Raw genomic sequence first — 26,925 nt, forward strand, 5'->3', positions numbered from 1 at the left:
TATATATATATATATATATATATATATATATATATATATATATATATATATATATATATATATATATATAAATTTTAATTTTTTTTTATACCACTGAGGTGGCAAACAAGCATAAGGCCCACCTGATGGTAAGCGGTTACCGTAGCAATGAATACTTGCAATACTCGGGGTATTACACGTGCGTCGCCGATCCTGAAGAACCCCATGCTATCGGCAGGAAGCTCATTCCATAACCTGAGTGTTGGTGGGGGAAACATCTTTGAAACCGCTTTGTACGCGACCATTTTGGCTGTAGGGTATGAGGGTGAACTCTCTGTCGATGGCGAGCCGTACGATGGTAGAATGTGGCCGTAGGCATCATATTAAACAATTCCTCTGAGCACAATCCGTTGTACGAGCGGTAGAGCACGTGATTTATGTTTTAGTAGTAAATGCACCGCCTACTTAATTTTCTGCTTGTTTCATGGTTAACTGGTAAAGAATGCCTCTAGGTGTTAAGTCCGCCATATGTACATTTCCCTATATTATATAATTGTGCATTGAAGTTTAAATAAATAAATTCACAATAAAGACTAACCTAAAATATTTGAATCTACCGCCCACAAATCAAGCACGTATCACGAACTCGCAACTAGAATAACTAACAATAATCGCTTGAGATTACTTAACAACTATTCAGCTATCATTATCCGCAATAGCTAGATATTTATGGCGTGTTCACGGTAATCGAACACTAAATTTGATATTGATTCTACGTTAGCATACGATAGTCAAGCAATAATTTATATATTAACTGCTATATTAAATACTTGCAGAATAGTTAGAAAATTCTTAGATATAGATGAGGATGAAGTAGCTACCCGTCATACAAAAGTATAAACTTCCATACAAACATACACACTGCATTCACTTGGTCACGTACCCGTAAGTGTAGTATAATTACCAGCGCTAAAAGCTGAGAAATAAACAATTCAATGATAATAATAATAATCCACCGAACTCATTCCAATCGTTTTGTCGGTGAACGGTCTTATCCCAACCAGACTGGAACAACATCTCAGACGGTTGGGATTCCGAGGCGGCTCACTCCCGAGAAAGATGCAGAAAGCAGTGCTCTTAGATTCTGCCCGCATTGTACGCCGGTTTCTCTCTCTGGGGCACTGAACCCCGGCCAACTGTGCTTCTGCCGGGAGTCAGTTTGCCATCTCCTCTCCTTAAGAGGGGAGATATGAAATTTAAAAAATAATAATAATAATATTTATTTATGTCTGCTCACAAACAACTTCAATTTACACATGAGGTATTTAGGATAAAATAAAATTAATACGGAACTCTGCTGTGAGGAGCTGGTGTCTGAAATAGGTTAAAACCTGTAGTATGGGTCACCATTATCACTAATAATGTATAAAGTATAACGAGAGTTATTAAAAAAATAGCGATCCACTCCAGCTACGGACAGACATATAGATAGAAAAATATATGTACAATTTCACTGTGTATTAAAGTCTAAATTAATAAATATATAAACATATAACTATTTAGAAACTTCAAAAGTAATTGCAAAATTTTTTGTAATGTATTTAAGGGAGAATAAAACGGTTTTTTTTACTTTTAACTTTTTATGTGGGTATGTGTAAAAATTTTTTTATATGCAACTTAGAATGGCAAACAAGCTGACGGCCTATCTGATGGAAAGTGGTAACCGTCGCCTATATATATGAGGAGTACCATGGACATAACAGAGTATACTGTTTCCCCCATGACCTTTCGTTGCCATTCCTGAGGACTCAGGTGTTATTCCTCTGTACCCTATAAATTCACGCCATATCCCACCCTTCAAACCGAAACACAGCTATACAAACACAACTGCTTCACGGTAGAAATTCTAATAGGATAAAGGTATCCAAGCAAACGACTTTTATACAAAGTCCCCCTCTGGTATATTTATATTACATATATTACAAATTTACAAATAAAAATAACATTATTAATCTTAATTAAAAAACAATTCCGTGTAATACCTAATTTAATTAATTTAAAAAAAGTTGACAACCTTAATATAGATGACGGAATTTAGTTTACTACCTGTAATATATTTTATTAAAAAAATATATTACATTGTTTGATTTTGTATTATTAATTTAATGCATTTTGCATGTTGTTAGGCAAATTTTATGTCTTTATTAGTATGCAGTATGGGAGCGATAAATTAATTACGTCATAATATTAGTTGTTTCTTTGCGGAAGTTGCATTGGTTATGCAAATTTGAAATTATTTCAAGGTCGTAACAAATAGACAATATTGTCATACGATATATTTTATTCTTATATTCTTGGATTATATAGACAGAGTGTCACCAAGTAATGTAATGTAATGTAAATAGGACTCTACTTTCTTAGAGGCGCTTAGCCTCTTATTTGGGCCGTTGTGCGTACAAAGTGTGTTTCACCATACAAATACGTCGCCTAAAACAGACCAACCTTTTTTTGTGCGTGAATAGGGTTATACCATAATATATCTGTTTGACAAGCCATTCGTTTGCAGGCACTCTATCCATAAAAGTTATTAAGTGACTTCAAAAACGAAGAGGTTCTTAATTTAAATGTGAGTGAAATTAAATTTTCAACTGTAAACAATCCGTGCAGAATTAATTTTTTTTTTAAATCTTTATTACACAAAAAACGTAAAAATATCTAATGACAAATTAAAAAGTTATAATTAATCAATAAATAAAGTACAGATTAAAATATATTCAAATTCAAATCGTCTATATTTAAATAGACTTGTTTATAAGCATTTTTAATCCGCCATCTTAACTTACACCTTATTTGTCAACCGACTTCAAAAAGAAGGACGTTTACAATTAGTTTTTTTTTTTTACTATCATAACTTCGTCAGTTGTAAACCGAATTGGAAAATTATTTTCTTATCTGAAAGGATATATTTACAGATTGATTCCACTGCAATGTTATCCCAATCAGTACAGTATTTTAGTTTTTGAATCAAAATTACTGATTTGACAAAATTGAAATTGTTTTTTTTGTTTGAAATACAATCTGCATATTGGTGGAAATTTCCATCACAATTTGAATGTCCAAAAATTATATAAATGAACAAGTTTACTTTAAATTGATCGTGTCTGTATACCTTTTTAATTTCCATTGCAGAAAAAAACAAAACATAGCTATCAAATTTATTTTTTTAACAATTTGTTTTTTAATTTGGAACATGCATTATATCATCTTGATTTATTTCGCCAATAAAAAAAAAATCATGCAACGAAGGGGTAAATTAGTTTGAACCGTTATAGTTTTTGAGAGAGACACTTTAAAAACCTTTTCGAGCTACATGTTCAAATATATTGCACGTGAATTTGTACAAAAGTCGATTGCTTGGGTACCTCTGTCCCATTCGTGTTTCAACAGTGAAGCAGTTGTATTTGCATGGCTGTGTTTCGGTTTGAAGGGTGGGATATGGCGTGAATTTACTGGGTACAGAGGAATAACACCTGAGTCCTCAGGAATGGCAACGCATGGGGGGTATCATGGGCGAAACAGAATACTCTGTTATGTCCATGGTACTGCTCATGTCTATAGGCGACGGTTACCACTTTCCATCAGGTGGGCCGTCAGCTTGTATACCATTCTAAGTTATATAAAAAAAAAACGTGAAGGTTTTGTGTAAGAAAACAACCATACAATAATGCATAGTATGATATACCTATAATGATAAAATAATTATCTTCAATAACATTAAGATGCGCAGTCATTGTCGCGCGACCTTGACATTATTACGTGATACTATATAGGACCGATGCGGTTTCAGAACCAGATTAAATTATATTTTACTAGCAATCCACCCCGTCTTTACACGGCTAGATAGATAGAAATATAATTATTATTTTATATTAGCTTTAGTAGGCAAATTTTTGATATTTTGTTAATTTTTTTTTTATATTGCAACACTTTTTTGAGTAAAAACAAAGACTAAATTGTAAACTTCTCTTATCAAATTAAGATTAAAATGAAGATTTAAAAACTAATTTTCCTTTAAATGAAACTGCAACAATGGAACCAATACGGAAATAAACCTTTTTAATTCCAAAAATAATCATAAAGTCTGCATGAAAAGTAACGTAATCACAAAAAATATGATCACAAAAAAGTAAACAAATCGCCCTCTTAGAAGCATCACCTACGCTTAAAAATACAAATTAAAAAGAATCTCGTTATAGAGTATAGAATAAAGAAAGTAGATTAAAAAAATTTTTAATAATAAATATCACGTGACTTTTTTCTGCAACATAATAATCAAAATGTATGAAAACATACATGTCACAAAAAAATATGAGTAATATTCCAAATACGCATAAAAAAAGTTTAGTCCATATAATTTAGTCCATATAAACTTATAATAGTAGTTATTATAGTAAGTTATATAAAAAAATCTTAAATATTATTAAATTGACAATGTGACCTCATTCCATCATTCCAGTGAAACCACCATGACTAATTAAAGAACCATTATAACGACATGTCCAAAGCTTATGCGCCTTCACTGCTCATTGGGTACCAGGAATGCATAATCATGAAAGAAGATAATCAGTTATTTTAATAATTTAGGTGAAGGATTTCGTTGTGCACAGATTAATCATAATTGTTTGTACGTGCATAATTGCATTTATTTGCAAAAGTGATCTTTATCTGTAAGTAATATAAAAAAATTATAACTTAGATGGAGCGACGATCTCAAATATGATGTAGAATGTTAGTGGAGACATGTGAGTCAGGACTGCTCCTTATGGCAGTATATATATGTATGGGGAGGCTTGTGTTTAAAAGTGGAAAATTAAAACTGAAATGACAAAAACAAAACACTCTCTTTCCTTCTCTCTCTGACTCATACACACGCGCACACACACAAAAGCGCGCGCGTACTCACGACCTCACGCACGCACGCACGCACGTACGCTCGCACGCACACACGCACCTGCATATTATAAACATAGACTTGACTTTTCATACAAATCTCGATTTCTCCTGTAGAAATCCTGTCTCTCCTTTCTGTGAAAATTCTATGAAAATTCATATTATTTATGGAGTCCTCGATGTGTGTGGACACACATTGCCATTCATACTATTCATTCATAGACATTCATACATGACTTTGTTTTTTTTTTTTTTAATGTGGGCTCAATTTTCAAGATATTTCCAAAGGCTATATATTTTATGGCTATGTCTTAATATATTATGTTGGCAATACTTAGAATGTTTTTTTAAAGATATGAGTTTCTAATTCTGTTTACTTTGTATGAAGAATATATCAATTATTCATTAATCATTATAAATAAATTTTAAAATAATTAAGGAGAATAATTTTTACATCATGTAAAATATCTCAAAGTTTGAGGACAAAAGTCTTTAACTAGTGCGTGTTAATAAGGATAACTTATGGAACTGACACATAATCCTACATAGTTACCCGTATGCAAAAGCTTCAGATTACTATGGAGAGGGGCTGTGCTTAGAGTCTCTTTGCATGACAGAATTTGAAATAAAGATATCTGCAAAAATCCAAAGTAACCAACACAGCCTAAAATATTAGCAAGCTGAAGTGATTGGTCACATAGCTCTAAGGACCGGCAACCAATAGGAAAGAAAGGCTCTTGAGTGGGGACTCTATGCAGGCAAACGCTAGGACAATCCTCCACTAGATGAAGTGACGACCTCAAATACATTGCGGAGAGTCAGTAGATGCATGTGTGATGCTTATGGCATTTTATGGAGGAAGCCTATCTTTAGTAGTGAACAAATAATGGCTGAGATAATGATAGTGATTATATTTTTTTTACATATGTGATTTAGGTATTGATAGTAAAAATAAGGAAAATATCAGAACAATAATAATTTAAATAATCAAATCAATGTTTAACATAAATACCCAATTAGTAATAATAAAATCAAACAATTTATTTACTAACATTTCTAAGAACAGATTTGTGCGTAAAACTGCAAAACAATTCCATAAAACTATACCTTATAAAATATTTTCCATTCATTCTCTCAGAAATACTTATTTACTCGTTTATGATTCACTATAAAATGTCTAGTGACGTAAATACATTCAAATAATCTTTATACCTTTGTTATAATGACCAGAATGATAAATCGATTGATTGAGTATTAATTTATTTTATAATTATGCCAACGCGGGAAATACCTAAATACTTTCCAGCAAATCTGTTGTCTCGCTTATACCTACTATAAAAATATATTTCTATCTCACTTTAATTAAACACTACTCTGTATATGTTGGGGTTGCCCTAATAATTTGTTAATATTCAACATTTTATTAATTATTAATACATAATATGATAATGTTCGTCACAGTTAGGTCACGAGACATAGACATATTAGTAAAACCAGTAAATATCTTGAAAATAAGGTAAATGCAATTAAGTAACGGGTTTTCAAGGATAAAGTATAATATTAATATTAATTTTAAAGTCAGATAGGTACCACTTTAGTGTGTTCTACAATTCACTAAGTTAGTTCAAGATTTATTTCATGTTTACTCAATGACTTTGAGGTACCTAAACTCATATATATTTTAAGAAAAGATACTTAAAAGATATTTCTCTATTTAAAATATAAAATCTATATGTTATTTTGTATCACATTTTATTGGTCGATAAAGTTTAAATAAATATAATAATATCCAAGGGAACTGCGTGGAGGTCGACCTGAAGGAGTATATAACTAACAATGTATATTAGAGTCTTTATTAACAATCCTCTACTTTTAGGTTAGCATATAATTCCAAATAACATAGATTTTCAGCCTACATTTTTTCTCCTCATACCCATTGCCTGCCATTATTCAAACATTATTTTAAAAATGGAATATTTTTTCTACCCCATCATATCATATCATCAGGATCCATTAATGTCCCATGATTTGGAACCAAGCCATTTTTATATCAATCGAAACAGAAATAAAAAAATAGTCCTTTGAAATCTAAAAAAGTCATAATTACAATTTACAATTATTTACAATATTAATTTATTATTCAATTACAATCACAATACAGTAATAATTAATGAAAACATTTATTTATTTAATTAATTTTAATACACTTAAAAATTGTAAATGATGGACATAACACAACATGGCGTTATCTACCAGTCGACCGTAGACAGGAATAACAAAAAATACAATTGACGGTGCAACGTTATAAACAATATTAAATTAAAACACGTAAAAATTCAAGTAAATCAAAAGCATATAAAATAAGCACTTAAGTAATAAACTTATATATATTATAAATAAAAAATGTGTGAATAAGTTTATTATTTGCGAATTGTTATAACTGAATATAAAAAGATTTCTACGCATAATTTCTCAATTAATTATTAATTATGATGTTAAATTATAATAAATTATTATTCTATTATATGGTTATGTGCAAAATAACGTATCGAACTCACGACTTCGCGTAATAAATTTTGCTTCACAAAGGTATTTTTTTTTCTTTGCCAAAAAATCTGCAGTATCAGTATTCACAAAATTTTAACGATAGAAACTGGCGTTTTGGTAGCTTTGTACACCAACACAAAATTATATTATAAAAATTACAAATATATTTCTTACAATCAGTTCAAAAATGATACCAGTTTACCAGAGGGAGATTTTGTACAAAAGTTGTTTACTTGGGCACCTCTGTCCCATTCGTGGTTTTACCATGAAGCAGTTGCGTTTACATGGCTATGTTTCGGTTTGAAGGGTGGGATATGGCGTGAATTTACTGGGTACGGAGGAATAACACCTGAGTCCTCAGAAATGGCAACGCATGGGTATCATGGGCGAAACAGTATACTCTGTTACGTCCATGGTACTGCTCATGCCTATAGGCGACGGTTACCACTTTCCATCAGTTGGGCCGTCTGCTTGTTTGCCATTCTAAGTTACATAAAAAAAAAAAAAAACTGATGAATGATGTCATCACGTACCTAACATATGAAAAAAAAATATAGAAAATAAAATAACGTCACGTCACTTCAAATTAGACAAGCAACGACCTAACAAGGTCGAGCAGTCATTACTAATGACGGCCGATGATGATTTTCACTTTCAAAGTGATTGTGATAACAAAAACAAATTAATTACACTGCGCAAAAAGTTATACGCGTTAAAGTGATTGTCTTTTTTTGTCCTGAACTTGGCACAGCGCCATCTAGTCTATAACTAAGCAGAGCTTTTTCTTTGGATATTAGCATATATAAAAATTGAATTCTATACGTTTATATGATGGTATATAATTGACAAATACTACCCATTATATATTATATATTTTTATAAATATACCGGTTTGTTATTGTAAATAGATAGATAGATACTCTTTATTGTTTCTTCCAAAAGATTACAGTAGTAAACTTATTATAGATACAAACAATTACAAGAAATAATCACAATGAGAAAACAATGAGCAACTTTATCGCTAAAAGCGATCTCTTTCAGATCCAGGCAACCTTTGGATGGAGAGGAGTAATTATAAACAGTTTGATTGGAGGCACGATGAAGATCCTATTATTTCTAAATATGGGGATGTAAAACATGTATTAAAAATTGTATTGTATTGTATCAACCTTTAACTGTCCACTGCTGAACATAGCCTTTGCCATGAGGTTTTTTTGCCAGTAATTGCCACGCTTGGAAAGCGGTTGGTAACCACAGTTTTTTTTTAATAGGTGATAATGGAATGGTAACCCCACCCGCGCTATTGGTATACACCGGCGGTGCACCAGTGAGGGATGATAGATGAGGATGAAACAGGTCAGTTAGCCCATCGTGACGAATTCAACAAGAATTGTTAACGATGGTTTCCAGGGGGAACCACGTGGAGGTCGAACTCCATTGCTAACAATTCCTTTCCCCCCTAGTAACCACAGTTTGACTTTTGATGTTTTAAAAGGACGCTGCTGTCCATTCCTCGACTATATGCTCCCTTAGCCTCTTAAGACACATACGGGTAACAAAGGGGTGACCCGCTTTATGCCGGGACCGACATGGCTATTTACATAGACACACATAATAATGAATTCAAATATTTGCATTGGATATCCAAACCACAACCGTTAAAAATTTGGCATTACTGAGAAAAATCATTATTTATCTACCTACACAATATAGCAGTTATACCTGTAACATTAATCGTTCTTTATTTTATACTATTCAATCAATTTATTTAAAAAAAGGAACAGAGTTCGTGCCTTCAGACAAACTGTTTATACGAGTAATTACTCCTCTTCATCCAAAGGTTGCCTGGAAGAGATCGCTTTTAGCGATAAGGTCGCCCATTGTTTTCTCATTGTGATTATTTGTGATTATATGTCAGATATACATATTAATATCGGTCAAATTCTTCATTTTGATATTATGTATTGGATAACATTCATTACATATTTTTTTTTTTATACAACTTAGAATGGCGAACAAGCTGACGGCCCACCTGATGGAAAGTGGTAACCGTCGCCTATAGACATGAGCAGTATCATGTACGTAACAGAGTATACTGTTTGCAATGCAAATACAACTGCTTCACGGTTGAAACACGAATAGGACAGAGATACCCAAGCAATCGACTTTTGTACAAAGTCTCCCTCTGGTTATTATCTGGTTACATTCGTATTTGAGGTAATGTATAGATATTATAATTACAATATTAAGATATTGCTATATATTATTTAACTCTACTCAATATATAATTAGTACAAACGGTACGTAATAAAAAATAAATAAATATAAATACACAAATATTATACGAATACATACGCACGCATACTATATATTTGTATGCGTGTGTATGTGTGCGTATATGTATACCTACCTATTTTTTTTTTTTATAATTTATACCTGTTATAAAAAAAAACTGTATCGTGGTCGATTTAATGTGAATTGATCAAAATTTATTTTGGTAGATAACTGTAATTATAATCTATGGCAGGCAAAAAACTTGAGGAAAAAACATACTAAAACACCAAAAAAAAAAAGAAAAATATATAAGTAACCGCATATGTATAAATAAAACATCATTAACAAGGGTGTGGGCGTGTGTATTTAACATTTTATGTTGATGTTATGCAAAACAAAAGGAGACTTCATAAAAAAATCCCCGGAACAGTTTAACTGCCATATTTTCCTTGTTTTTTATCGCTTTCAAAGAAAGTACTGCGAAGTTCTCGATCCTTCGGCAGCAACTTTGATTGCATTTAGTTGAACCAATTGATTTTTATGTGATCGCGGGTATTTTCCTGCTGGGTTTTTATATAAGATGAAAATAGAATGCCAATCTTGTCTGCGCCACTAAAGGTTGGAGGTTAAACATGATGAACTTCACTAACACCCCACCAGTGAGGTATGACAAGTGAGGATAAAGTTAAGTCAGTGAGGACAATTGTGATACCACTAGAAACTAATCTTGATGATTTCCAAAGAGAACCATGTGGTGTATCTAACCAACCTGACAATATTTGATATATACTGAATGTTGGCCATGTGGTTCCGACATAGAATAGGCCATTCCATCCTTTTCTATGGGTGTCGTAAGAGCCGACTATGGGAGGGCAAGGGATAGGCAGCAGCGTTCCTCTTAAAACATCTCCAAAGCCTGTCTGCGGTTGCCAATCCGCCTGCCAAACGTGGCAACTACTGGCAAAACCCCCCAAAGGGGAGGCTTATGTTCAGCAGTGGTCAGTTAAAAGCTGATATGATGATTGAATATTGACAACAATGAGACAAAACCCCATTCTGTTAAACATTAGGCACTCAGTTCCCCCTGCCTACCCCGCAAGGGATCGGGCGTGAATATAAGGAACATCAATAAATGCAAGTAAATAGAATTTTATTAACAACTTTTTTATTATCTCAATGAAACCATCTTAAGGTTAGATTTTTTTTAACTTCTTTTATATACTTAATAAACTATGATTACATCTTATCATCCATGACATAACTTAATAAAATACTAGTTGTAATAATAAAAAAAATAAACCACAATAAAATTTGCAATCATCGATTTGAAGGCAAAATTAGCGACCTTAAATATCTAGTATAGAATTGTATAAATGAATGAAAAAACTTGGTCATTTACAGGGTTGGACGATTAAATACAATAGGACATAAATAGAGTTAATCAGTTGTAGAGATGTAGCCATTTTTTTAAATGGTTCATGATAATGAAATGGTACCGACAACCAATGGGGAAGAATAGTTCTTGAATGGCGACCCCGTACGGGCAAACGCAGTGTAGGACGACCTTCCACTAGATGGAGTGACGACCTGAAATGCATTGCAGGGAATCAGTGTATGCAGGTGGCTCAGAACCGTTCTTTTTGACAGTCTATGGAGGAGACTTATGTCCAGCAGTGGACGTATAATGGCTGAAATGATGATGATGATGATGAATAGAACAATAAATCCGCCTGCGCTAACGGTATACGCTGGTAAAGCATCAATGAATAGGCGAGAATGAAAAGGCGAGTCAGTTAGTCCACTGTAATAAATATGCCTGGAATTCAGCACGTTGGTTTCGAGGGGGGACCACGTGGAAATCGACCTGACATATACAAGGTATATTGCAACAATGGACTCGGTACTCCGCATTACTAACAATCATTACATTACAAATATTCAAAATAATGATATCAAACATCAGCTCGGAAGTGACCTCGACTGTCTACAGTCTAGGAACTATCGAATCTAAACTGGTTTCTCAAACGTTGTTCTAGCATATAAATAAATACATAAATTTTGGTTAGGTACACCCTAATCACCTAGCGATATGAGATATACGAGTACTAATGTATATTAAGGTAATTACAATTTGAAGTGACGTGATTATCATTGCTCTAAATTAATATTACTTTTAAACATTTTTTATTATTATCTTTTAAATTTTTCCAAAAGTTCCCATCTCCCCTCTTAAGGAGAGGAGATGGCAAACTAACACCTAGCTAGAGCACAGTCGGTCAGGGTTCAGGGCCCCAGGTAGAGAAACCGGCATACAAAAGGGGGCAGTATCTAAGAGCACCGCTTTCTGCATCCTTTCCGGGAGTGAGCCGCCAAGGAATCCCAACCTTCTGATTATTATTATTTTTCCAAAAACTCACATCTCCCCTCTTAAGGAGAGGAGATGGCAAACTAACCCCCGGCTAGAGCACAGTTGGTCAGGGTTCAGGGCCTCAGGAAGAGAAACCGGCATACAATGCGGGCAGTATCTAAGAGCACCGCTTTCTGCATCCTTCCCGAGAGTGAACCGCCTCGGAATCTCAATCGTCTGAGATGTTGTTCCAGACTAGTTGGGATGGTGATGGGACGTCACCCCCCACATTTCTTTCACCTGTCGTAAGCCAAGTCGAGATTTTTTCTCTTTTTCTCGGTTTCGACTTTCACGAGGACTTTCGAGTTATGGTGATATCCACCAAAAACACCCTCGAGAGTACCCGATCCATCACCACGATATCAGGTTTGTTCGCAATAACTGTCCTGTCCGTAATGATGGATCGATCCTAGTAGAGCCTGACGTTATATGTTATATATATGAGGTATCCAAACTATCAAGGCGACATCACGCAGTTCCTTCTATAAACCATCGCGGTTAATTTTCGTAAAATTTATCACGATGGGCTAACTGACCTGCCTGCACTCACCTATCATCCCTCACTGGTGTACCGCAAACGTATACCGGTAGAGCAGGCGGATTTATAATAACATTTTCAGTCATTGAAAAAATGTATGGTGTCCTTTTTTTATCCACGCCATAGTTGACATTACTTTCATTGATAAATTTAAGTATGTTTTTTATGCAACTTAGAATAGCAAACAAACTGACGGCCCAACTGATGGAAAGTGGTAACCTTCGCCTATAGACATGAGCGGTAGCATGGACATAACAGAATATACTGTTTCGTCCATGATACCCTCCATGCGTTGTCATTCCTGAGGATTTAGGTGTAAATAAATATATTTATATAAATAAATATCTTGGGAGATGTGCTAATATACCGGCGCGTCCCCCGAGTGGTAGGGTGAGCACGCCAACCACCCTATCTTGAGAGAGGAGACCTGCTCTTACCATCAGGGGGTGGGTCGGTGCCGTCGGAGATGTGGTGAGTGCGAAAGCGAACCCATGTCTCCGACATATGGCACCTCGAGCGTATATCGTCTGGTTTTTGGTGGGTACACTCTCACCTTACGGGGGGTTTCCCTCAGTACCCATTCACCTCCCAAAAAAAAGTATAAAAAAACATATAGTATGTAGTATATAAATTTGTCAATATCAATCGTAAAGGCAATTAAGGATTTTGGAAATCTCGATGTTTAAAAACTTCTTTTGCATATTACAAGAATATGTTATAACGCGAACCGCACAAAGAAATATCGTTTTCATTGGTCACGATCACTTGTTGATTTGTTGATAAAACTTGTTACATCTATGTACAAAAAAAACTATAATTTGAACTCATTGAACTGTACAAGTGCAAGTTACTATTGTGAACTTGACCTTAAAGCAATATACGTAAATACTCTGCTCAACTGCTGAACATAAGCATTCCCCGTAAAGGGTGTTTTGGCAGTGCCTTTTAGGTAAGTTAGGTATGGTAACCCCGTCTGCGCTATCAGTATACAATGGCGGGGCACCAGTGTTAGATGACTAATGAAGATGAAAGCAGGTCAGTTAGCCCATCCTGACGAATTCTACTAGAATTAGCCACGATGGTTTCCAGGGAGAACCATGCGTGGAGGTCGACCTGATAATATATCATAACGATATACCCTATATTGTTAGTAATGGGGCTATTTGACCCCATTACTAACAATCACTTTCCCCCCAGGTTAGTTAGGTTAAGTTTTAAGAGATGTTTTAAGAGGGACGCTGCAGCTTATCTCTTTACCATTAAGTTCCCTTAGTCGTCTCTTACGACACCCACGGGAAAGAAAATAGTGACCCCTTCTATGCCGGGACTATACGGCAATTTAATTTAATCTTATAGTTTTGCATAAATTTGTTATGAATGTAAAAAAGTGAATTTATAAAAAATAAGCTCTTCAAAAAAGGAGTAAAGTGTTATCTTCGAGGTCGGCAACGCGTACGTAATGCACTTGGTAATGCAGGCGTTCAAAGATTACTGGAACTGCTTTTTTAATGGGGTTCCATTTAGGCATGGTAACCCCGCCTGCACTATCGCATTGCATTTGCAGGCGATAGTGCAGGCGGGGCAGCTATCGGTATACATTGCTTGGGTACCTCTGTCCCATTCGTGTCTCAACCGTAAATCAGTTGTTTGCAAGGCTGTGTTTCGGTTTGATGGGTGGGATATGGCGTGAATACTGGTTACGGAGGAATAACACCTGAGTCCTCAGGAATGATAAGGCCGTCAGCTTGTTTGCCATTCTAAGTTGTATAAAAAAAAAAACTTTACAAGTTGTTATCAGCAAAAGGGCATCGACCGGCAAAACCTTCCAATAATAAGTTTTGCATAATTATCTAACAATAATTATAGAAATGCAATAACATTCTATCAATGCCAAACGTGATCAATACTAAATAATGAAGATGGATATCTTAATTATAGATGGAATAAAGAATTATGCGGTGGAGTTCCAAGTCAAGGTGTTTTGGAGGAAAGGCGAGGAATAATTGTATGTAATTGGGTCACCGTGCCACCAGTATTGATGTTTAAAATGGTAATCTCCAATTAACAAGGAGTGAATATTGTCATAGTATTATAATATTGGAGACGAGGACAGGCTATCTCTCTCTCTCTCTCTTTGACTATTATGTCTTTTAAGTAATTTTAACCCATCATAGGTTACAGGGGGGAAAGGGATTGTTAGTAATGGAGACTGAGAATCCCACTGCTAACAATATACCCAACCAGGTCGACTTCCTCGCGGTTCCCCCTGCAAACTATCATGGTTAATTCCTGATGAATTCAACATGATGGGCTAACTGGCCTGCTTTCATTCTCATCTATCACCCTTCACTGGTGCTACGCCAGCGTATCCCGTTAGCGCAGGCGGGGTTACCATACCATTTTCACTTATCAAAAAAAAACCCATCATAGGTTGCTGTGTGTTCTCGGCATAGAATGGACCCCGAGATTGTCGTAAGATGCGACTAAGAGAAGTTAATTGTCAAGTGATGGACAACAATAGTTCCTATTTAAACATCGCCAGGACTAGCTGCAGTTGCCAACCCGCCTGCTAAACGTGGCAACTACTGGCCAAACCCCCCAATACGGAGAGACCTACATTCAGTAGTAGACAGTTAAAGGTCAACATGATGATGAATATATTGGAGACAGAGACAGAACTGTCTTTTGTCTTTTGATCAAATTTTAAATGACAGCATAATAATAATAATAAATAAATTTATTTCTTTATACAAAGGTAGTTACATTACAGGGTGTGGTATCTCCTGTTAAGCAAAGATTGCTTGTGTTAGGAGAAACAGCTCTTTCATAACAATAATGAAATTTCATAACCATTACAATTTTCTTTTTTTTTTTTTAATCAGCATTAATTATTTTCTTTGTTTTACTTTTACACAATAATACAAAAAAAAAATTACATATCATAAAAAAGAAAAAGTGTCTGTTTATGATAAGAAATGTGCTCGTGTATGTGTGCTTGTACTTGTGTGTACGAGTATGTGTGTGCGTGTGTGTGTGCGTGGTACAGCATAGATTGATAACAAGATTTTGTTTTACAAAATAAAGAACGTCAAAATCAGTTAATATTATAAATGTGAATGTGAGTTTGTTTGTTTGTAACCTTACAGCGCCTTAACGGCTTAACCAAATACTATGAAATTTGGTATACACGATGGAGATAGATATAGGTTACTTCTTATCCCAATCAGTAAATATATCCCGCTCACACGGAAGAAGTCGCGGGTAAAAGCTAGTTTTATATAAAAATCAAACTTCCGAACCGACTTTGATGAAATTTTTATAGGAGCAATCTAAGTGTACTCGTACATGTAAAATTTTCGAATCGGTTTATAAACGATGGAGTTCTTAGGCAATAAATGTAAAAAATACTAAATTGAGACCCTCTTTCGTTTTTAGTCTATTAAAAAGTAAAAACTCTTGCAGAGTTGAACGTTCCACTTTTTTTTACGTTCTATTTTTGATTTTGTGATTTTGGCGCCGTATTATGACAGTTTTATTGAATGTATTTTTTTTTAAACATTATCTGTAGCGAGTTTTTCTAATTTGCTTATATCTTGTTGCTTTGTCTTCGTTAATACTTATTTAATTTTGAATATTATTTTTGCACTTGATATGGTGAAATAAACACTAAATTTTGTTCATCATCTGATGGTGATTCATATCGGGAGTTAATTATCCATTGCTGCATATAGACCTCCCCCTTAAAGGGAGGGGGTTTGCCGGTTGTCGCTACGCTTGACAGGCGGCTTGGCGCAGTTAAGCTTTGGTGATGTTTTAAGAGAGACGCTATCCATCCTTAATCACCTCTTACGACACCCACGGGAAAAGAAGGAAAAAATTCTTTGTTACCTCTTAGCGTTTTAACAGCTTCATCAATTGTTATGAAAAGTATAATAATATAGCCTTTATTCAGATCAACTTAGTACATTAAAAACAAACATAAAATTAAAAAAAAAACTTAACATAACTTATTCTAATAATTGTTTCTTACTTATTTTTTGAAGATCTGTTTACCATTTGGCAAAGGCCTCCTCCAACCGTTTCCACTCTCGCCTATCCTGAGTGGCTCAGGATGAAAAATATACAGGTATTATATGGGATAAAGAAGGACATAAGCTCAAGAAATCAAGTATTGCTTTATTTTTCCTCTATTCAAAAACCGCCTACACTTATATAAGTGCATTAAAATTCTTATTTAAATAAATAAATAAATAAGCTACTTTTTGTCTCGCTCACGCAGACAAAGACAGTATTTAATTAAAATTCAATTTAAATAATATCGAAATTAATACCAGGGTAACAGAAACCGCAGAAGTCACGTTGTGGCTAGATTAAAATACATCATGAATTAATAGCGACAATACAATAGCGCGGACAGACACGCAACGTCAGTGCGCTGCACTTAATTACGTCATTGTTCATATTTGGGTCATTGTAAATGTTTGTTACGCTACTACTTTGCCAAAAATAGAACTATGTGTGACGGGAAAATTGGTGGCTTTGGACGCAAATTGGGGATGCCGTCAAAGGTTGTTACGGTCGAGAGAAGATGTAATGCTAACGCCGTTTTCCGGCTTGATGTACAAAAGTGTACACATAAAAGGGCATATTCAAATTATACAAAAAATTAAATAAATGAACATACACATTATTAGGTATATATATTTAATAGCTACATAATATATATTTAATAGCTATAGAAGTCAGTAGTAACTTACAAAATTGTTCATTACTATCATCGTCATCATATTAGCCTTTAATCGTCCACTGTTGAACATAAGCCTCCCCTTTGGAGGGTTTACCAGTAGTTGCCATGTTTGGCAAGCGGATTGGCAACCGCAGTTAAGCTTTAGAGATGTTTAAAGAGAGACGCTGCTGCCCATCCCTCGTCCTCCCTTAGTCATCTCTTACGACACTCATGGCAAAGGAAGGGGTGGCCTATTCTATGCCGGGACCACACGGCTGTTATTTATACTTTACATAAATTATTCCTAAGGTGTATAAGATATTTTACATATTAATCACACTCTAAAAGAGCGTCTTGCCTTGTAGTTTTGATATAGAATGGGCCGGCACCTGCTTTCCGTGGATGTCGTAAGAGGCGACTAAGGGAACTTAACAGTGGAGGACTGGGCAGCAACGTCCCTTTTAAAACATCACTAAAACCCTAACTGCGGATGCCAATCCGCCTTCCAACCGTGACAACTATTGGCAAATCCCCCTTTATAGGGAAAACAGAACCCCTTTATCAGCAAAAAACAGTTACTGGCTGTAATGAAAAATAAAAGTGTTCCTTTACCCTTCTGTGTAGCGTAACAACAGTTAATCTTTATTTTTCATTTGTTCCAGAATAAATCACAATGTTTCAAGGTGGTATTTGGGCGAAGCTGCAGAACGTGTATAAGTGGTACGTGCTGGGACTGGTGTCAGTCGGGTACATCCTCGGCGAACTGGGGCACTACCTTATTGGTAAGTATAACAGAATATATATATATATATATATATATATATATATATATATATATATATATATATATATATATATATATATATATATATATATATATATATATATATATATATATATATATATATATGTAAATGAACTGAAAATATATTTTGGTGATGTGTCAAGAGGGACATTACTACCATCCCTCTACCATTCAGTTCTCTTGGTCGCCTTTTACGACTTCCACGAGGATGGAAGGTATGACCCATTCTATGCTATTTTATAATCCATAATTATGCACGGAAACCGATCTTATTACAATTTATATTTATTGTCATTTTTAGAAAAGCTTTTGTTAGTCTTCTTAATCAATCAATCAATACATATAATAAAATCGTAACTGGTCGCTGTCTGTACATGGAAGATATATAAGAAAAACTATTTTAGGGGGGCTTTATGAACGCAATAGAACGCATAATAATGATTTTTAGGATTTTTATCTGTTTGTTTGTATTTCTGTTTGTGCACGCTAATCTCAGAAACGGGTTAATCGATTTAAATGCGGCTTTCACTAATGCATTGCGGTTTGCTCCACCTAACATTTAGTGTTTATTTTATATCAATCGGTTGATAAATAAAAAAGTTATATCAATCTAAAGAATCACTACAATAAAATGCTATAAAATAACCGATTAGTCGAATTTAGCTGAAATTTTTTTTTATTGTGTGCATTGATTTCCGAAAATTCTGTTCGTGCGAAGCCGTCTCGGATCGGCAGTAAATAAATAAATATGGATTAGGTGCAAATAGGTTCAGAAACATTCCTTATGTGCGTTATTCTATTATTAACAGTCTATAAAAGAGACCTCTTTAGCAACAATTAACAACTATTATAATGTCTGGACCATTTTACCAGAGGGAGACTTTGTACAAAAGTCGATTGCTTGGGTACCTCTGTCCCATTCGTGTTTCAACCGTGAAGCAGTTGTGTTTGCATAGCTGTGTTCCGATTTGAAGGGTGGGATATGACGTGAATTTACTGGGTACAGAGGAATAACACCTGAGTCCTCAGGAATGGCAACGCATGGGGGGTATCATGAGCGAAACAGTATACTCTGTTATGTCCATGATACTGCTCATGTCTATAGGCGACGGTTACCACTTTCCATCAGGTGGGCCGTCAGCTTGTTTGCCATTCTAAGTTGTATAAAAAATAAAGTCCTAATTATTGTTATTTTAAGGAAATTAACGTGTTTGAGTTTTGGTACTAATTAACTTAATTTTCAAATATGGTAATAATAACTTCTGACAAATTAGCAACTGCGGTAGAGGTCAAGTTAGTGAATGATGTGTATGTATTACAATGATACATAATGAAGTCATCATTATCAACATATACACCTCAGCATCCCCATTAGTATTTTCACCACCATAATAACGTGTAATACTCGTATATGTATATGTGTATTGAACTCTTGAGAACAACAGTTCTCCATCTTTCAAATTGCATCACAGCTTCACAGTGCGAGGCGAAAAGTATGTATTATACATATTTTTTTTTTTATACAACTTAGAATGGCAAACAAGCTGACGGCCCACCTGATGGAAAGTGGTAATCGTCGCCTATAGACATGAGCAGTACCATGGACATAACAGAGTATACTGTTTCGCCTATAATCTCCCACATGCGTATCCATTTCTGAAGACTCAGTTGTTATTCCTTTGTACCTTGTAAATTCACTGCCATATCCCACCCTTCAAAACCGAAACACAGCCATGCAAACACAACTGCTTTTATATAAAGTCTCCCTCTGGTAAATAATAATATTGTCTTAAAATCATTAACTATTTTATAAAGTAAAGGTAGTCCTTCTCTCTTCCAGTTGCTGTGCCCAAAAGGGTCTATAATGAAACCTGTTTCAATGTTTACCAACTATATTATGGAATGCAATAAGAAATAAACAAATATAGGTTTATTACTGTTTCTTGACGCCCTATTTCTTGCGATTCTTGTTTCCTACAGGACATTCACAGCCTAGGAATCAATAAATTAAAGTTTGTACTTGCACAAACATACTTCAATAATAAATACATATTTACTTTTACTTTACTTCATAGATATTGTCAAAATTGTATTTCGCCTATGGCTTTCCTATATTTCCCATAAAATATTTCTAAGAATTGTTCCCAATTTTATTGAATAGTAAGCTTTCAACCGCTATTACGTGATAAAAGCCACCCATTACGAGATTAATACAATTTTATACCTTCCGAAAATCACGCCAGTTCAAAAATATTGGGTCATTTTTGTAGAATCAAATCTAGGGCTGACACCCTGCATAATAGGACTAGTCAAATAAAATTCAGTGTCGCATTCGAATTTCTTATAACTTCCCTAAGGTAGTCGACCTAGAGAGAATGCTTTTAGCTTTTAAGTCCACTTTATACACGTACATTCTATATGTACTAAAGCCGTCTTACAGGGGGGAAAGGGATTGTTAGTAATAAAGACTGAGAATCCCTTTGCTAGCAATATACCCAACCAGGTCGACCTCCTCGCGGTTCCTCCTAGAAACTATCATGATAAATTCGTGATGAATTTATCATGATGGGCTAACTGATCTGTTTTCATTCTCATCTATCACCCTCCACTGGTGCTCCGTCAGCGTAGCCCGTTAGCGCAGGCGGGGTTACCATACTATTTTCACCCATCAAAAAAATAGCTATCAGAATTAATAATCCTGATTACTAATTATATAGCTACTAATAAATTATTATTTATCGTATTATTTTTGCCCCGTATATGTTATGCTTTATATACAATACTTTCGGGTTCTCATGGTTGTCTGGAAGAAATCCCTTTAAGGGATGAGTTCGCCTGTGTACATTTTTGTTATAACATAATATCTATACTATATGTGAATGTACAAAAGCGTATAAATAAATAATAAATAATCTTTATTTACTACTCACAAGGAATATATTACATTGTGTGACTATTTAGTATTTTAACTTAAAATTATTATCCTTGTGAGAGTCTGGAGTCTGAACTAGGTCGAAACCTGTACCACTTGTCTCCAGATCCTGATCTCCAGGCTATCTCCGGAGTTTTACAATATGTTACTGAACATCTACATTATTATATCAATACATGTATTGTGAGTTAAGTATTCTTGGTATTTCTTATATAATAAAAGTAAAAGTGAGTTTATTACTTAACTAGTCACTATGAAATTTGGTATACATATACTATTAGGGATGAAGAAGGACATAGGCAAATTTTTACCTCAATGATATTCCGGTCACGCAGACGAAGTCGCAGGTAAAAGCTAGTGAATAAATTAATAAAAAATGGTATCCTTTATCTATAATAAAAATCACGTGAAGCCCACATATTTGCATAGCAAAACAAGTTTTGCCAGTATGCCCATTGATTATTTTTAATACAAATATCTGACAGTAAAAAATTCATTGCTATTTTTTTAATGCTTGAGTAATTACGTAAGATTAGTCGACGAGCAATGTCAAGGTTAACATTAGAATGCAAAAACTAAACGAGTCATACTCGATTGACTTAATTTGATTGAATGCTAATAATAATACCGGTTTACCTTTGTTTCTTAGGGTTCCATACCTCTATAGGAAAAACCGAACCCTTATAAGATCACTTCGTTGTTCGTCCATCTGTCCGTCTGTCAAGACCCCTTTTCTTAGGAACGCGTGGAGGTATAAAGTTGAAATTAATATCATATACTCAGATCTGCAATCTCTTAAAGCAGTGAAAAAATCAAGCTTCTAAATCGACGCAATCAAAAGATACGACCGTTTATGTTTCATTTATATATGCATATTTTGACATTCGCAAAGGGAATCAAAACCTATAGGGTACTTCCCGTTGACCTAGAATCATGAAATTTGACAAGAAGCAACGTCATGTAGCACAAGTAAAGGAAAAAATCCGAAAACTGTAAACTTGTAGCTATTTTACAAAAAAAAAGTTTTTAGACTTGATGATTTTGTACGGAACCCTCGTAGCGCGAGTCCGACTCGCCCTTGGCCGGCTTTTATTTTTTAATGTGATAGATTTAGGGCGGCTATAATACAGACGTTACGTTACGTTAATTACGTTACAGAATTACGTTATTTTTTCCTATAAATGTTACAATTATTTCTCTATATACTTAAATACATCTTCTAGTGAAGTGATAGTAAAGGCCAGAGTAGACGAAAGAGAATTCTTTGTATATATTTGTCTTCGTATGTCATATATCTGTACAAATAAATCGTCAAAAGTATACAACATTTTTTATTCTTGATTGTACACAAAACACAATGTTAAGAACAATTAATTTTAAACATAATGTACAAAGGCGAGCTTATCTCTAATAAGAGATTTCTTTCAGCAAACCTTTCTTCTACATCTCAATTATATATATGTATAATGTTTTTTTTTATACAACTTAGAATGGCAAACAAGCTGATGACCCACCTGATGGAAAGTGGTAACCGTCGCCTATAGACATGAGCAGTACCATGGAAATAACAGAGTATACTGTTTTGCCCATGATACCCCCATGCGTTGCCATTCCTGAGGACTCAGTTGTTATTCCTCTGTATCCTGTAAATTCACGCCACATCCAACTTTTTCATACATAAATATAATATATAAATTTGCTGGAAGAAAACTCTTACAGAGTTAAGCTCGCCTGTAGTATATCTTCAATTAATATAGACTCTATGTAATTTTTGTGTACAATAAAGTGTAAATAAATAAATAAATAAAAATAAATAAATAAATATGGAAAAATCTTTATATCCAATAGAAATAAATGCAAAATAAAGTAATAGTAAGAGAAAATAAAAATAATAATATATGACGGTATTTCGGTTTGAGGTTTAAGCTGTGTAGGTCTCGGCAAGAATAAGCCACCCCTTTCTTTCCCGTGGGTGTCGTAAGAGACAATTAAGGGAGCTTATGATGGAGAGATGGGCAGCAGCGTCCCTCTTAAAATATCAACCAAACTGCCAGGCGTGTTGGGGGGAAAGGGATTGTTAGTAATGGAGACTGAGAATCCCATTGCTAGCAAAATACCCAACCAGATCGACCTCCTTGCGGTTCACCCTGGAAACTATCATAGTTAATTCCTGATCAATTCATCATGATGGGCTAACTGGCCTGTTTTCATTCTCATCTATCACCCTTCACTGGTGCTCCGCCAGCGTATCCCATTAGCGCAGGCGGGGTTACCATACCATTTTCACCCATCAAAAAAAAAACACCGCCAGGCGTTGACACTACTGGTAAATAAGGGGGTATTTAATTTATGAGGAAGCTATGTTCAGCGGTGGATAGTAAAGAACTGATATGATGACGATGATAATTATAATTCGTACTCCATATCATATCGTATTTCACTTGAATTATTCAATTGTCATTGTATAATTTTTTTTCTGGTACAATAAAGAGTTAAATAAATAAATAAATATCCATATGGATCAGGTATTACAGTAAACAGAAAACATAAATATCTGCTATTGGGTTTGAGTATATAATAAATACATGAAACGTATCAAACGTGTGCGTGATGTAATCAAGAATGACGAAGATAAATCCATCGAATGATACAAACAGGAGCCGACTGAAAAACACGCTTCCAAGAAAGTAATCTCGTATTAATCATAAACATTAAATTGAGAGTTTGTAGACAACTTTATTACTATGTCTAAGTGATGCGCGAATCCGAATGATTATGTGATTCGATTAATTTAATTAGTAACTACTAATTTTATAATTCGACTACTAAATTAGTAATATACATTCACTTTCATCCACGCACAACCCTTTGGAATCGACTTCCAGCAGCAGTATCTCCGAACCGATACGACATTATAACCTTCAAGAAAAGAGCATATTCCTTTTTAAAAGGCCGGCATCACACCTGCAATGCCGTTGGTGTTATGAGTGATCATGGGCGGCGGTAGTCACTTATCATCAGGTGAACCGAATGCTCGTTTACCCCCTGTGTTGTAAAAAAATACTAACTTCCTTATTCGAATGATTTTACTAATTAGTTACTAATTACAACAGAGTCCTTTCTCTCAATCTGTTTACTATTAAGTTCAATTGTAATCGACATGCATAAGAATTGTTAATTTACTACTACATTTAAAACCATCTTAAGTAAAAACGACGACTTAATATTAAAAAAAACGCCACTAAATATTCAAATGTCAATTTTATATTACATGTTGCATCCATTACTACTACATTACCATCTTAGTAAAAACGACGACGAAAAAAAAACGCCACTAAATACTGAAATGTCAATTTTATCGAATAATTGTAATATTTTTTAAAACTGTAGAAACTTTTTAAATTGGTAACACTCTTATCCATTAGAAAACAACGATCGGGTCGACTCGGCTATGTTCGTGTCAATTAGTACATCAACGGCTACTAATGAATGATATTACGAGTAATAGTCGGGCGACATTAGTAGTCGGTTGACATTAGTAAGCTGATCAATTAAATTACTAGTCAAATGATTATCAAATCATTCGAATAATCCGAATAATCCGAATGATTTGCTTAGTCGAATAATTAGTAGTCGGATTAGTAAAGTCGCGCATTACTACTATGTATTTAGAAATAAGTAATATATGAGATGAGAAATGAAATGAGATATTTATTTGTTTTATACAGTTATTTAATATAATAAAGGCTGTGTAACAGAAGTTTTTGGCATCTGTTTAATTGCCTTAAAATTGTAGGCATGCAAATTCATGCAAATTCTACATACCCCGTAAGAGGCTTTGCGTGATATTACAAAGATGTAAACAGATTACTTAATGTACCATGTAAATTATATAGTAACACTTGATAATAACAAAAAAAAAACATTATATTTTTTATATAATACAAACGCCTATAAAATTTAGTCTCAACATTTGGCATGTATTATATTATTGATAACAATGACTGTGTGGTCCCCGTGAGCCTATTCTGCATGAGATCAATTCTATACCGAGACTAACAGAGAGTTAATGGTCGAGGCATGAGCAGCAGCATTCCTCTTTAAACATCACAAAAGCCTAACTACGGTTACCAACCCACCTGCCAAGCGTGGCAACTACTGGCAATACTATGGAGGAGGTCTATGTTCTGCTATGGACAATCAACAGCTAATATGGTAATAATAATAAAAAAATAATTATGATGTAGAGTCATCAATCGTAAATTAAATAAAAAACAATAAGTTAATTTATTCAACATTTTGACTGTTCATTAAGTAGATGAATGATGGATTGAGAGACATTACGAGTAATACAAAACATATGTATACACGCACCTGTATCATTTATAAATAAATTAACAAGAATAAATAAGTACAATTGGAGATAATACACCGCGCCATCTATTGCCAAACTAAACAGAGATTGTATTGAAAGAAAGAAAGAAATATTTTTATTCGTATAAATTTTATATTTAAATTTTTAATAGTCATTTTTTTCATTGCCGCTCAATCGGAACACAATTTCAGTCAAGAAGTACGGACGAGAAACTCAGCTGTTGCTTTTTTTTTTTTTAATTTTTATAACGGAACTTTTTGAAAGATTAATTATAAAAAATATAATATTACAAGTATTACTAATATATGGTTTATAAGAGACGGGAATTAATGTGTGCATTAAGGGAAACTACGATAATTTATCTGAATTATCTCGACGTTTCGACCATGTTACACCGGCCGTGGTCACGAGTAGACTAATGTAGCGCTGTCATTTCTCCGCTTCTGAGGCAGAATTTTTACTCCTACCCACAATCCTTGTACCACAATACACAAATCGTGTCCCTATACAGACGGTTTCTGCACATAATAACTATGACTTTGTAATATACATTTATCTCTTATAAACCATGCAATCTAAGGTACATAATTATACGTAAAAAATACTCACGTTATGATTATATATGTATATATTTTATTTACTTATTATATATTTACATCGAATGCATGATACAGATGCATACAGATGGCGTACCAAGATGAAATACACCATATTTCGAGTTAAACCTTCAGAAACTGCATCTAAATTGGTTCAGTAAAAATTGTTTGATGCCAAAACAAATATACACATACACAAGCACCAATAGTACTATAAAATTCCTAAAAAATTATTTTGCCTTCTATCTTTCTTATTTGGACCTCTCATTTTTTGCTTTGCTTTTAAATATCTCCCATGGACAGACATCGTGTAGTTAATTTTTTTTTTTTAAATAAGTACGATAATCTATATAATAATTAAAAAAAAATGCTTATATTATCATAAAAATATGTGCATAACAAGTGCGACACATACGTGTCCTACTTCTAAATGTCAAGCCGGTTTAACTGGAGTTAATCAATACAGTATTTTTAGTCCATCACCTGGTTGTTATAAATATAAAACAACATGTCTATATGTTACAATAAATTGGTAAGTACGTACCATCCGATGGTGAGCAGCATTTCTATGTATTTAACATGTTTGTCGCATGTGTTTAAAGAGAAAAAAAAATGTTTACTTATTCTTTATTAAACACTTTACAACAAATGTCTAGTACATAAGGCAGAATTAATGCTATACTTGTATAGCATTCTCTCCCAGTCAATCTTTGACACAACACAAAAAATTGATTTAAGCAGAAGCAACGGAAGTCAAAACAATGTTTTTTTTTTTATTTTTAATTTATTTTGTCTA

At 34.1% G+C, this 26,925-nt stretch overlaps 1 protein-coding gene across 1 annotated transcript in view; it reads left to right on the plus strand.

Annotated features, from left to right (window-relative positions):
* LOC113515237 (putative metabolite transport protein HI_1104) overlaps positions 1-26,925 on the plus strand; it is a 63,969-nt gene that overhangs the window by 13,822 nt on the left and 23,222 nt on the right. The window contains exon 2 of the mRNA XM_052895998.1: positions 18,084-18,203. Coding sequence (XP_052751958.1) covers positions 18,095-18,203 — 109 coding nt within the window. The 5' untranslated portion in view covers positions 18,084-18,094. The remainder of the gene's footprint in view (positions 1-18,083; positions 18,204-26,925) is intronic.

The sequence above is a fragment of the Galleria mellonella genome, unplaced genomic scaffold, assembly GCF_026898425.1.
Source record: "Galleria mellonella isolate WM207_F2 unplaced genomic scaffold, CSIRO_AGI_GalMel_v1 utg312, whole genome shotgun sequence".
NCBI lineage: Eukaryota > Metazoa > Arthropoda > Insecta > Lepidoptera > Pyralidae > Galleria > Galleria mellonella.